This window comes from Aedes aegypti, chromosome 3 (assembly GCF_002204515.2).
Source record: "Aedes aegypti strain LVP_AGWG chromosome 3, AaegL5.0 Primary Assembly, whole genome shotgun sequence".
Lineage (NCBI taxonomy): Eukaryota > Metazoa > Arthropoda > Insecta > Diptera > Culicidae > Aedes > Aedes aegypti.
The window spans coordinates 51,788,628-51,802,770 of record NC_035109.1 but is presented as its reverse complement, the minus strand read 5'-3'; the positions used below and the strand labels follow the sequence as shown (position 1 = coordinate 51,802,770).

Sequence of the window (14,143 nt, the reverse complement as noted above, 5' to 3'; positions counted from 1 at the left end):
TGCCGTTAGCGGGCAATCAATAGGCTTGTGATCATTTCCACATTTGACACAACGTGGCCGGCGGAAACATTGTGCAGATCCATGTCCGTACATTTGACAATTGCGGCACTGAACGGGTCCTTTTGTCTTTGTGGAATAAAAGTCCCACCTAACGATGCAATGGCTAACCGTCTTGATTTTCCTAATGGCGTTGAGCTGCACGCTTCCTTTGTTGAAATACAGGAGGTACAAAGCATGATCTTCGTTCCGTTTTCTCTTGAGCGTCATTTTTCGGATTTCTTTTGGAGACACATCCACTTCCTTGAGTGCTTCGGATACCTCTTCGACATTCATGTCTGGAAGCCCAGTCAAGACAATTTTAGTCATTCTGTCTTCATCTCGCACGTAAGTGAAGAAGTTTGCTTTTTGCTGTTTATCTTCAGAGAAGTTATTCGTAATTGAGTTTTGCGTCTTCGGAGAAAAAAGTTGCATAGGGTGGCTCTTAATTAAGTTTATATTTTGAATAAAACTTTTATGTTTGAGGAAATTTGTGAATGGCCCCTTCTGCAAACTTTGAGAAAATGCTATTTTGGTCAACCTTATCGAAGGTACTATTTATCTAACTATTCATTTGAGCTAAGTTAATTTGATTCTGAAAGTTTTAACTTAGGGTGAAACAGAAAATACAGAATTCTTACAAAATCTACGGAATCATACTGAATTCTATGATTCTACTTTCTCGCAAAATTTTGAGGAGAATTATCACAGATTCTCGCAAATAAATTTATAATGAATCTTAAAATTGATCCTGTCGAAATTCTAAGCACGGTTCTCACAAAACCCTGGACGGTATTTCAACAAACCTATGACAGCGTACTAAATGTATTGTCTAAACGAAATCTAAATCGAGTGTTTATTTTAGAGATATTTTTTAGCACTAAAGTCACATTTGATAGAATATTTTGGTACATGAGCCAATGACCACCACCGTAGGGGGGCTGGGGCAAGAAGGACACCTTAAGATATATAGGTTCAAATCATGGTTGATTAGCACAATTTTAGAAGATTTTTCCAGTGTAGGGGCAAGCTCACCTCTTGTTCTAAATGATGTTATCGATAGATTTCAAAAATAAAAGAAACACATGATGATTTGAACACGCAAAGAATTATCAGCTATTCAAAATAATAATATTGTTTGTTGTTTCAAAAAAGATACGCAATTCAATGCAACTGGATGTACTGAGTTGAAATAATTTTAATTATTTTTAAATCAACAATAATCTACATTACTTTGAATGTAACATGCATTCATGTCAATGATAATTCTTGTTGTTCCTAATGTTTAGTTTTGCTTAATGTCAAATATTGAACATGTGAAACGCCATGTTTTTTTTTTCTTTTGTGAAGTGAAAACGTGTTAAATAACTGTGAGCCTAACATACTTGTATACAAGTATGATTTTTCTTTGTTTCTCGATTTTGTTTCCATTTTTTATAAAAATCTTTCTTAGTTATAGTCCACCCACAAACATTGTGAATGGAAACAAATTTGCAGAACAGAAGTTTGAAGGATTGCGAAGGTAATTCCGTCTATTAATATTTCATTAAGCCATATAAATAATGAAACACATATTTGTTTCAGGTGTAGTCATCAGCAAAATCTGAACGCTAAATAAGCCAATTGAAGCTAATCACTTTGAAATGTTAGACATGCAGAAATATGTGATTGAATAACGTTTTTTTTTTTCTTTGAAATGTTATTTTTAGAAAAATAATAAAAATTTTCGAAGCTTCAAACAAATAGAAATGTCAAATAATGCAAATGGATTTATTATTTAAACGGATAAAATAATCTTTGATCCAAAAAATAACATTGCGTTGTTTCAAAAACAAATTTTTTATTTCAAATAGAAAAATTTGTTGTTATAAAAACATATTTTTTAAAACAAAAATCATACTTTTTTAAAACAAAAGTTATATTTATTAAAACAAAAATTATTTGTTTTGAAACAAAAAATATATTTTTCAAACTGTTTTGTACGCGGTTGTCAAAATCAACAAAAAAAAATGTTGAACCAAATTCGCAGTGTTGTTGAAACAATAAAAAAACAATTATAGGCCGACAAACAATACATATTTTTTATTGAAATCATACAGAATTCATTTATATTTAAAACTATTTTCTCTGCGTGATTTTTTTTTTGAATGTCCCTTCTTATGTGGTTTTTAAACGAGGCACGGGGCAAGAGTGCCACTCGTATGGGGCAAGAAGACCACCAGAGCAAAATGCCACAAATTTTGTATATTATTATTTCCCCGCCTAAACGATAAATACTAGAGTAAGTAAAGATAAAAACTGAGGATTAAAAGATGACTTATAGTTAAAAAGTAATTTTACGAAATTAATTTAGTTTTCATCTTATTTGACTGTAACAATAATAGTAAAAAATTTCAGAAACCATTTTGAATGTCCAAGATGGTTTATTTTGATTTTATTTAGTAGGAAACATTGATTCAATGCAATATTAAACAAGAAAAATAAAAGTTCTTTTGATTTTATATGAGAAAATTGCGGTGTCCCTCTTGCCCCATAAGACATACTGTTATTATATATGTAAAATTTAATGTCAAAAGGACTTTTTCGAAAAAATTTCCTCGCAGCTATATTAAACAATTGAAAATCATCAATACTGTGCGGAAAAATCAATATGTTTTGTATTTATTGGAAGTCAAACCTTGTTTTCCAGTCTTACATTCTTATAATATTTCGCATATTTTGCGTTGGTGTGTTAAAGACATTTTTCTAATGTTTTGTACTTAACATTTTTAACTGTAATATTTACACAACCCTCAATTAGTACTCAATTTATACTTATCCTGCGTTAAACATCAAAATATTGATTTGAGCTACGTGAAATTAGAGGTGGCACTTTTGCCCCGGGTGTCCTTCTTGCCCCATGTCCCCCATGTTGGTTTTTTGTATTCAGTTGTTTGGCATGATCAACATTATAGAAAATAGACCAGGAAAACCGTGAACAAAGATCAGTTTCATCCGAAATAACGGTACCGGAATACCAAAACTACGGTAATCATCAGAGATTTCTTCAGGGATTCCTCTAGCAAACGCTCATGAAATTCTTACAGTTTCTTTTCTATGATATAAAATGCATAAGTGTATTTTCCACAGACTTCCGCAGAGTTTTCAGAATTTCAATTCAACCAAGAATTAATTTAAGTAACCTCCAAATTCATTTTCTTTTTTCAAGGAATTCATCGAGAAATTTATCGAAGAGAGAATTTTACCGAAATTTGTCAGCAGTGTAAATCCTAAAAAACAATTCGGAAAGTAACCTATTCCTAAAGACCATTGTAAAGTAATCTAAGATTAAACTCCTTGAGAAATATCTGATGAACTCCTTATGAGAAGAGAACTTCTGTAAGAATCTCTAGTCATATAATATCTAGCAGCTGTTTTGTAGGAATCACTGTAAAACCTTAGGCGGCATCGCTTGAGAAATATGTCTAGGTATGATCGGAGTAACTATTGGAACAACTTGTGTAGCATTTGCTGGTGGAATCCTTCACTGAGCTTTTGTATAGTCCATAGCGAATTTATTTGAAAAATTACTCGGGAAATCTTTGGAAGAAACCTGAGGAATAATTCTTTAATGAAATGCGGAAGAAATGATTACTAGATAAGTCTCTGGAAGAACTTTAATAGGAATTCCAGGACGAAGTGCATAAGAAATCTTCGAAAAGATCCTAATAGATTTCCTGGAATAGGCTAAGTAGCATTTTCTCTAGCATCTCTGGGAGGATTTTCTTAGCAATTGATAGGGAAATTACTAAAGGTATCAGTTTTGGACTGCTATATTATATTTGGAGGTATTATTTTGGGTATCTCTTGACAGATAGCAAGAGGAATTTCTGAAGGAATTGCTAGACAATTTGGATCTGAAGCTTCTTGGGAATGTGAAAGGTTTATAGTGGATTTCTCAATAAACAGACAAAACGCACACCCCGCAGTTTGTAGCTACAATGAACAGTTTTTATTCAGGCACAATTCACTATCCTTAATTAGGTAGATACTTCTAACAGTAAAGTCGAATTGTAAAAATACAATATTTTTCATCTTACTCCTTAAGGCCGGTCTGCTTTGTCGGATTATTAAGGCAGCACACAACACAGCGCGTTATAACGATCCAAGCACCTTTCGCGCCTAAAACACGTACTTCATACAGTTGGCCGCCCCGCACCGGCATTCGGTCAAATTCTCCGGGTCCGGTTTGCCCCTGCCGGGACCACCGTCGCCCTCGGGCTGCTTCTCCTCGTTCTCCTGACTCACGTCCAGCGCGCGACTTTCGTTTACCTGCGTTTGGTAATTGATGGTCAGCTCCTCGCCGGCTTCGATTTTCCGTTTGGCAAAGAACGCTAACCGGGGCAGATTCGGATCGAGACAGTTCACCCATACCGACCATATGCCACAGTTGGGATCACACGAATGGTTGATGAACCGGGCGATGTTCCCAAAGTGGGCTGCGTCGATCGTGTACGGATTGTCGCTTCCGTTGAAGTCCAGATCGAACAAGTAGGTTCGGCCCACGGCGTCATACTCGCGACCACGCTTCTCCGCCTCCTCGTATGTGATGACCTCTCCGATGTACTCCGTAATGTACCAGCCCTCGTAGATGGTTTGATTGGTCTTTACTCCCCAGCCGCGGCCATTGGATGTTTTGAAGAGAGTTACATTGAACTTACGACCGTTCTGCAGGACACGGTTGCAGCAATCGGAACTACACTTGCAACGTTTGTTGCACTCGTAGATCGGTGTTCCCGGGGCTACGTTGATCCTTTTCTTCGCGTTATACGCGATTCGTGCTCCGGCCATCTTGCCACAGCAATCGCTACGGAAGCCGCACTGCTCGCATTCGCAACCATACGGAGGATCGTCTGGAATGTCTACGCCTTCCCCGGCAAGGTTCTCCTTGATGTATTTGAAGTTTTGCTGCTGAGGCACATCGAAGTCTTGTAGATTTTCTACCACGATCTTACTGCTGGGCTCGAACTCGTTGATCATGTCCTCGAATTCCTTCATTTTTAACAACTGTTCGTGCCGCTTGCGGTAGGACATCTCCAGGCCAATGTTGGCGGTGATTCGATCGTAGACGCGTTTGTTCTTACATCCGTTCATGCGAATTTTGGAATAAAGGATCAGATCGCTGTCGAAGGCCATGGCGTCGAACTTCTCGTACTCTTCGAGCATTTCCTGGAAGGTCTTCGCTTCGTGTGCCTTGGCCTTTTCCTGGTAGTCTTCGGTTTGGCTGATTTCCTCGCGAATTGCGTCGATCTCCTCCTTGTGCGCTCCGACTTCGTACTGCAGGAATTCGTGAATCAGGTTGCAGGTTCTGATGTTGTTCAGCGACTCCCAGGTGTTGCTTTTCGAGCTGTAGCCGCGCCACTTGATGTGGAAATATGGCGCATTTGAGATTTCTTGAATGTCCAGGATTTCTTCCACTGAGTATTCGCCGTCTTTATTCGCTTTTGGGTTGGTGTAGGATTTGCGTTTCTTGCTACTGGCAGATTGGGGAGTGGAAGCCCGGGTTTCTGACTGGCCACGAGTCGAAGGAGAATCTGTGCTGTTGATGGAAGTCCTGCGAACAGACAATCTTGAAGAACAGGGCGTCGTGCTACGCAGAGAACGTCTTGAAGATGAGACACTAACTACCGAATCGGTATCATCGTCCTTGTCGTCTTCCCTCGTTGGTTCATGCGTTCCGTTGCCATTCTCCGTGGTGTCGCGTGCACTGTGGCCACTGTTACCGTTGCTGAACGCTCGACTGAAGTAGAAGTCTATGTTCCTTTGCTTCAGTTTGCCATCGGAAGCAGACGTCGGAGTTCCCCCATTGAAGTAGCTGCTGATCTTAGCTTGCTTCAGCCGGCCGCCATCCGAGGGCGAGGGACTCGAATTGGGGTCCCGGGGACGTTTGCTACCGGAAGCCGCTGGGGGCGTCTCTATTTTGTACCGTTCGTGAGTCATTTTTATATACTGGGCCAACTCGGCAGGACTCGTCGTAAGCCGGTCGATAAGCTCGTCGGACAACGGCTCTGGAAGATCGAGAAAGCAAAGGGTGAGAAACTTGTGTCTGGATCAGAGTTTTGGTTTTTAGCTACACAGAAATGGAGTCAAGTCACTAACACTACTATTGTTTCTTTGCTCTACACAATTCAGATACTTTTCAAGTGTTAGTAGACTAACTGCAGTTAAGGAACTGCAGTATGGCAAGAACAACTTCCACAGGATAAATATTTGGTTTTCTGCTAGCCCTTCTAGAGCCACTAATGGGCTATGTAACGTTTATTCAAAATCTGATGCCAGATACAAACTTCTTCGCGAGAACTCTACTTTATCAATCTTCCAGGTTCGATTCCCAACTGCTCTTATCAGCCAACCTTCTATCGGCATTTCATTTCATGGGAACAACTTCTAATTCGGCCTACGAGAGCCAAGTTAGCACTGATATCACTTATTGAACTATGTTATTTTCACTCACATGATTGCTGATTCAAAAATCTCTATTATTATGATAAAGGAGCAATCAGTAATCATGAGTAATTCACGGAATAATGACACACTACGGACCAAGGGTCAACCGAATAACAAATTAAGATACCTAGGGAATCGACAAACGCATAAATGAACAGTGCAAGAATCGAATAGGGACTGAACAGAAAAACAAACATTTTTGAACGAAACGAAAATGTGCAGGAATCGACGCTATATAAAAGGAACCTAAACGTGCATGGCGGAATCCAGGTACTCACCCAGCTTGATGGTAATGTTGCGCTCCAGTTCGTTCTTGAAGCGAACGGTCTGCACCCCGGAGATGGCCTTCACGACGGTGGACTTTCCGTGGGCTACATGGCCGATCGTGCCAATGTTGATGGTGGCCTGGCGCGAAATTACCTCCGGTGACAGGGGCGTCAGCTTGGTAATGTCCTGCGAAGCAGAAGAAGGGAGAAATATGAATTGAGATTGAGTATATAAGATTAAAGTTCTAGATTTTACTTTACTGAAAGTTTTGGCTATAAATTTTCGGATAGAAGACAAGAAATAGTTACAAATAAATGAAACCCGAATTTAGTACTATACCGTTCAATTCCACTAGAGTATGTATCCTTTGACAGATACGCGTATTTCGACCTCAACTGTAATGCCGTCTAGGGAAAGTGTACCAGTTATGGCCATAGTGGTTCCCTATTTGACCATATGTGAAATTATGATAACTTTCACATTTTAAATATTTTTGAATATTTTAACATCAAGATATATCTTAAATCTAACTACTACAACACACAAACATTTTCAAAAATTGAAGACATGAAAGTAATCACGTATAGCGAAATAGGGAACCACTATGTCCATAACTGGTACACCTACCCTATACAGTGTCGTGTACTAAACTTGATTTACAGTTGATGACGAAATACGCGTGTCTGTCAAAGGATAAAAACTCTAACGGAATTAAAAGCTATAATAATAAATTCGGTTTTCATTTATTTTTAGGTGTTCCACTAAACAGCTCGAAGATTTATTATCATAGTTACAAGTTAGTTACATGAAATTCATAGAATGGAAATCTATGCTCTTCATGACTCCAAGTTCCCAATAGAACATAGTCCATTTCGTGTACGAGCAGTCCCACTGTTATTCATTGACGGTCTATGAATATCTTAGGCAACTTATTTTAAGTGCAGATACCTACACCATGCTTTTTTATTATTCTTTATTAGGGTGAATTTTAGCACATTGAATATGGCTACACTGAAATAAATCTAGAACGATATTTTATCAGAAATTTCATATAAATCAAACTCCTTGTTTGGCTCATACATCTCAAATGCATTCCGATACTTGTTATTCGTGTTCCAGTTCGAAATCAACAGCGCTCATATAAATATGAAAGACGTAAGCACTTCAAAATGTAGTTTTTTAAAGCAATAATGTTTATTCTACATTGCTTTTGAAGGTGTCCGGCTATTTGGCCGAATGCCGTTTGGCCGAATAATGAACAAAACAAAATCAAATGGCTACAACGCTGATGTGTAGGATTCATAAGTGTGATCCAATAACTGATAAGCTAACTAATTTGTTGATTTTTATGATGTGACTAGACGTCATGTTTGCCACTATATGAGCTCCAAGAGAATGATAACATCGAGCCTTTAATTCTGGACGAAGCTGTGAACTCCAAACTTCGCGTTAAGACTCTGAGGTGATGATTGATTAGCCACTGGATTACCAACGGTGTAATAACTTCATCAGATTTTTTTCCTTCTTTTAAACATAGGCTATTCTTAGTTATACTGGTTACATTACTATTGGCAATAGTTTAGCTTATAGTTTAATTGGGAATTTTTCCTTCTTTAAATCATCGGCAGTTCTTTGTGGTTGTACTGATGAAATGATTATATGCATTACACTTGCTTAAATGTTCATAAGAGATTTTTCCTTCTTTTGATCATAGGCTGTTCTTTCAAGAGAGAAATATTGTTCATAGTAATTGGAATTAATGCTTATAATACGTTTTATTCAAACCATTTTTTTAGCTCAAGGTAACTTAGGTGAGATGGCATTCTCCTTCAAGATCAAGATTACAACATGAGAACTGAACACTGCACCGTTGCTTGTATATAGGAATAAACGACTCGATGAACACTTACGTCAAAGAAGCACACTGTTTCTCCGATGTGAAAAGAAGAAGCCAAAACTTGTTGATGTCAGAACCACAGACAAACAGACGTAGAACGAATCGCGATCAAAATCATAGTCGAGAGACCATGTACGCCCAATGCTAAAATCGGTCTGTTTAGCCGATGGGTGAACTGATGGTGGTAGTGTGTAAACGTCAAATGCGAACAAAACCGATGTGTGCGCTGCGGGTGATGGATTGACCACTTACAATATATTTGAATCAACCGTTAGGAAGGCGGTCCATGGACAACGACGAGAGTGTGACGTGTGTTTGTCTGTGTCAGAACTATGACATATATTACTTGGTACGGTTCGAGGGATCGTAGCAAGCCGATCCAGCAGAAGAACGAATAAGTGTTAAACCGTTTTGATTACTGTCAAAAGCTAACTACAAACGCAATGCCAAAACATCTGCTGGTGGCTATTGCCGCTAGCATCGAAATGAACAACTGCTTACATTTAGGATGTTCTTCTTTCAGCACTGACTGTTTCTTTAACTAACACTAAAAAGCTTATGTATATCAATGATTTCCTTTTTTTATGAATAAGGTGAATAAGTTCTTTGGAATTCATCATAAAGCCATACTAACTGTAGTTCACTTTTATTTTCAATTTCGGCCAAACGGCATTCGGCCAAATGACCCGGAACCCCTTTGAATGTCAGATTTTGAGTACCTAATACAGAACATAGAGAAGGTATCGTCCGTGATTGTTATAGGGTGCCGGTGCCATTAGTGGACTACCTAAACTATAAAAAATCATAACAAAATAACGAAAAGCCATAATAGAGATCTTTTGGCGTCAACAGAAAGATTTTAACCTCTATTATATGGGAAAAATATAAAAAGAGTGATAAAACTATTTTTTTTTAACATAAAATCGCTTGAGCCACTATTGGTACACGTGTTCCAGTAGTTGCGCTAGTGCTCCAGTAGTAGACGTTCGGGAATGATACAAGGAATTTTAAACAAAATAGTAAATTTTTACATAGGTTTAACATTTTTTCCTCGGAACAGCAACTAATATCTTTCGAATGAAGCATAAAGATCATCTCTGGGACTTTTCTTCATTTTTATACATCCATTTTAAAAACTGCTTGCATCCGTTGATCCACTACTGGAACACGACGGCAACTATTGGTGCAAGGGAGCATATTTTTGGCTTTAACTTAATTATTTATATGACTTTTTGATAAGATAAAAAGCTGAAATTTGGCAAATCGACTAAGCTAGAGGCAATCTATCCACCAAAAATAACACATGTCGTTTTTATCGAAAAATGTACGTTTTATACCATAGTCCAATCTACTGGTACATTACAACCATTAGTACCGGTACCCTATATTATATTATTATGGTTATATCGGTTATGCGACTCAAAGGTAAACAGAGTCTGTAGAAGATTTTTTCAAATTATGAAATGAATAGGTGGGTAGGCTTAAAGGCTTACTGGTACCTCGATGGCTAGCTCAATTTTCACCACCTAATAAAATTTCCTATTAATTTGATCATTAGCAAAAATCTTCTACAAATTTCCTTTGCCTTTGAGTCACATGACCGATATAGCCATAACAAAATAATCTAATATAATAATCAAAACAAGCGCCATTTTTTCGTTTTGTCATATAAAATGTTAATTTTTTTTTTAATTGACCTCTATGAAAAAAAATTGGAAATTTTTAAAAATCTGTGGTTGAACCATCTAAAAGCCCAAAACTAAGGATGCTTTATTACCCAAACTGTCATGGATTGTCAGAACTTCAAGTTTGCTAAAGTTTCCCTTAGATCAAATTTTCGATTCTTGTAATATATTATTTATTTTTTTGTTTTTTTTTTGTCAAAAATCGCATTTAATTTTAGAACTCGTTGAACCTACCTACTAGTATTTATTTTCAATCAAAAGAGCCTAAATAAGCATCTAACCTTCTTCTTCTTCTTCTTCTTGGCATTACGTCCACACTAGGACAGAGCCTGCTTCTCAGTTCAGTGTTCTTTTTTAGCACTTCCACAACTATTAAGAGTGCTTTCTTTGCCAAAGTTGCCATTTTCGCATTCGTATATCGTGTGGTAGGTAGCTAGTACCTACTAAAAAGCTGGTTTGCTACTGACAAGAAAAGGAATCGCCTATCTCGATGCGTGCAGAATTTCTTCCCAGAAATGGTTCAGGAAATCACATTTTCCTGACCGCAGTATGCAATTGAGAAGAAATGTCATTTTAAAGGGGGATCTCTATAGGAAATTTCTTGACCCATTCAGACAAGATATTTCTTTACTTTTTTGAGCGAAACAGCATACTTAGCTTAAGAATGTAAATGTAAGTTTGGATGTTTCCTGAACATCAATCATTTGTCGCGTGTAAAATAAAATCTGTTCAATCGGGTAAAAAAAGTATCGATGGTTCTTTAAGGCTCAAGAGTGCATCATTCAATCATCAGCAATCATTAAAAATTGAAAACCAGTTTTTTCGTTCAATTTTCCATGAATCCGCATGAAAATCTATCATTGCATATAGATAGCAAGTGCAATACAATGATAAATTTTCATGAACATTGCCTCAATATTGAGCAAAAAAACTGGTTTTAAAAATTTGTTAAACGATGATGGTTATTTTCCTCTTAAAGTAGATAAAGATAAAGTTCTTTCTACGTTGCGAATTTTACGACCATTAAAGAAATAGTTTGGCAAAAGAGTTGTAATTATGCATCCGTTGCCTTCTGATGGTTTATCTGTAGCAACACATAATGTGTGAAATCTAGTATATGATCTCGTAAAATTAATTACTGTCTTATACTTTCAAGCATCTTTGCGAGCCGTATAAATAATAAAAGGCAGGTTGTTTGGAGAAATATGCCACATCTCAGAAACAATATCGTTGGGCGAAGCAAGATATTCAGTGCAAAAATAATTGAACTTAAACTAATAGTACTGACTTTACTATTATAGAATTCTATAAAACAGAGCCGGCTTCTCAGCTTAGTGTTCTTATAGGCACTTCCACAGTTATTAACTGAGAGCTCTCTTTGCCTAAGTTGCCATTTTCGCATTCGTATATCGTGTGGCAGGTACGATGATACTTTATGCCCAGGGAAGTCAAGGAAATTTCCATTACGAAAAGATCCTGGATCGCCCGGGAATCGAACCCAGACAGCTTCAGCATGGCTTTGCTTTGTAGCCGCGGACTACTCGGCTAAGGAAGGCCCCATATATTGTTTACATATATCGGGCTCTATTTTCACCGCTCGCTTCAAAAAAATATGGTATTGTAAAATGCATTGAATCGCAGAAATATATATGTAGTGATTTTTTTAAAGCTTTAATACTTTCAACACAACGATGTTTCAATTAAAGCATTACTTGTGTAGTTTATTTTGCTTCAAAGGTTCACCTTTTATGGCATATTTTCAAGTGTAGATCAGTGATGTGAACGTACAACACACAAGGATTGATGTTATTTAAACAATTTGTGAGATTTTGTTCCGCTTCGGATAAAAATGCATTTGATCACTCTTTTACAATTATTTCCATATTAAAAATGTATAATAGCAAAAATACAACGTTTTTGTTGTCAACAATAATTTTTGATATATTTAAAATAATCACTTAACTATTGTGAGCAACATTTTAAATTTGTTTATCGGCATATCGGTCTATTTTGCTCGAAGTAAGAGGGAGCATGGAGAAGAAAGCAATGAATACTAGATGGATAGGTACCGTAAGGAAACGGCGAGAGAAATTGGATTAGATGTTGAAGAGGGCATACCATATGAAACAGTATTACTTGAAACGTCCTTCCTTGTGGCTAACGTCCCCTATGGGAACGGCTTGGGCGTGTTTTGAGAATGACACTACCAAAACAGCTGTCTTGGCAGTGTCATTATCAAAACACACTCAAGCCGTTTCCATAGGGGACGTTAGCCACAAAGAAGGACATTTCAAGTAATACTGTTTCATATGGTATGCCCTCTTCAACATCTAATCCAATTTCTCTCGCCGTTCCCTTACGGTACCTATCCATCTAATATTCATTGCTTTCTTCTCCATGCTCCCTCTTACTTCGAGCAAAATAGACCGATATGCCGATAAACAAATTCAAAATACCTATAATTATCACGGTCGATACCTTTGTATGTAAAATTGTGAGCAACTTGAAAAATAAATCTGTTTCATAGACCAATATTTAATAAGCTTATGGTTCAATCAGTATGGTCTAATTCACTGCTTCACGTTTCAGCAAATACAAAACCGAATATCCCATGATGGTGCATATCGCCCTTACGCCTTAATCATCATCATCGGCGAAGGCGACCAGCCATCATCATCATTAAGCATAAAAATCCAGGAGGGGAGAGGAAAGTTTCATCCTAACCTAGAAATAAGAAACAGGGCCTGCTGCCATCGTTGCATCAGCTTTAGCCCACCCAAAAGTGTAATCAATCCCGTGTCTGGCCATACAAATCGCTAGATTGTTCACTTTCGAGGCCAAAAACCGGCACCTGCAGCCCTCTAGAGGTGCTTTTCCACCGAAATTTCGGCCCCGAAAACCGGAATTTTGTGGCATGTTGGCAGTTTTCTCACTAGGTAGAAAATCGCTCGCGTTTCGAGCTTTCACTACGCCCTGGGGAACCCACACAAGCAGCAAGCCGACGACGAAAACCAAAACTTACCAGCTGAGACAGGTCCTGTTTCTGGAGGTGCGGTTGGCCGGTGGTGGCCTGCGTTTGCTGTTCACCTGAGGACATTGTTACGGCTCCCGTTTGCGCTTGCTGGCGGCGATTTTCGACCGGATAATTCACTCGATTTCACTGAAAATGCACGACACGCACTTGGAGCGATGTGTGTGTTGCCAATTTGACTGACTTTGAAAGGATCAGATCGGTCTTCTTTGCGCCCGTTCTTCGCGTTTTTCTACCCGTCAGCTTTCGGCTTCACCGCGCTCGCGAACGAATAGGCCAGGGGAAGTGGTTCACCTAGAGTGAATTTCTGTCAAAGAAAAAGTAGATTTTGTATGAGATTTGACAGAAAAATGAATGACAAGTTCATCCACTTCTCCTGGCCTATGACAGTTGTTTACGGTTCGGTGCGTGAACCGGTTGGAGCTGTGAACGTGGACCTAGAACGAAAAAGGCTATATCCAAGATATTTAGAAGGGAGGTAGTGCAGTGTGTTCTCGCACAATGAGCTTATGCATGCTAGAGTGCCTGTAAACAAGAGTGACGTCATGTTCCAGTTTTGACAGGTCTCCTGCTCAATTGGAACGTGGGTTTGTATGGAAATGACAGTTTGCTGCTGTTCCAATTTTGACATTGACGCCACTCTTATCTAGATCCACTCTGATGCATGCCATAAAACGTTTGACTTTTACTGTGCGCCCTATTTTCAAGTTGCCTGTGAGAGAGAGCGAGACAGCACCAACA

At 38.2% G+C, this 14,143-nt stretch overlaps 1 protein-coding gene across 2 annotated transcripts in view; it reads right to left on the bottom strand.

Annotated features, from left to right (window-relative positions):
• Positions 1-13,707, bottom strand: part of LOC5573963 (eukaryotic translation initiation factor 2 subunit 3) — a 30,487-nt gene extending 16,780 nt beyond the window's left edge. The window contains exons 1-3 of one of the 2 annotated variants that reach the window (XM_021853939.1): positions 13,394-13,707; positions 6,801-6,975; positions 4,005-6,083 (exon numbers count right to left, since the gene is read on the bottom strand). In XM_021853939.1, the coding sequence (XP_021709631.1) occupies positions 4,198-6,083; positions 6,801-6,975; positions 13,394-13,468 (2,136 nt within the window). In that variant the 5' untranslated portion in view covers positions 13,469-13,707 and the 3' untranslated portion in view covers positions 4,005-4,197. Of the gene's footprint in view, positions 1-4,004; positions 6,084-6,800; positions 6,976-13,393 lie in introns of those variants that run through there. The other variant, XM_021853940.1, reaches the window with a different exon arrangement.
• Positions 13,708-14,143: the final 436 nt, after the last annotated feature.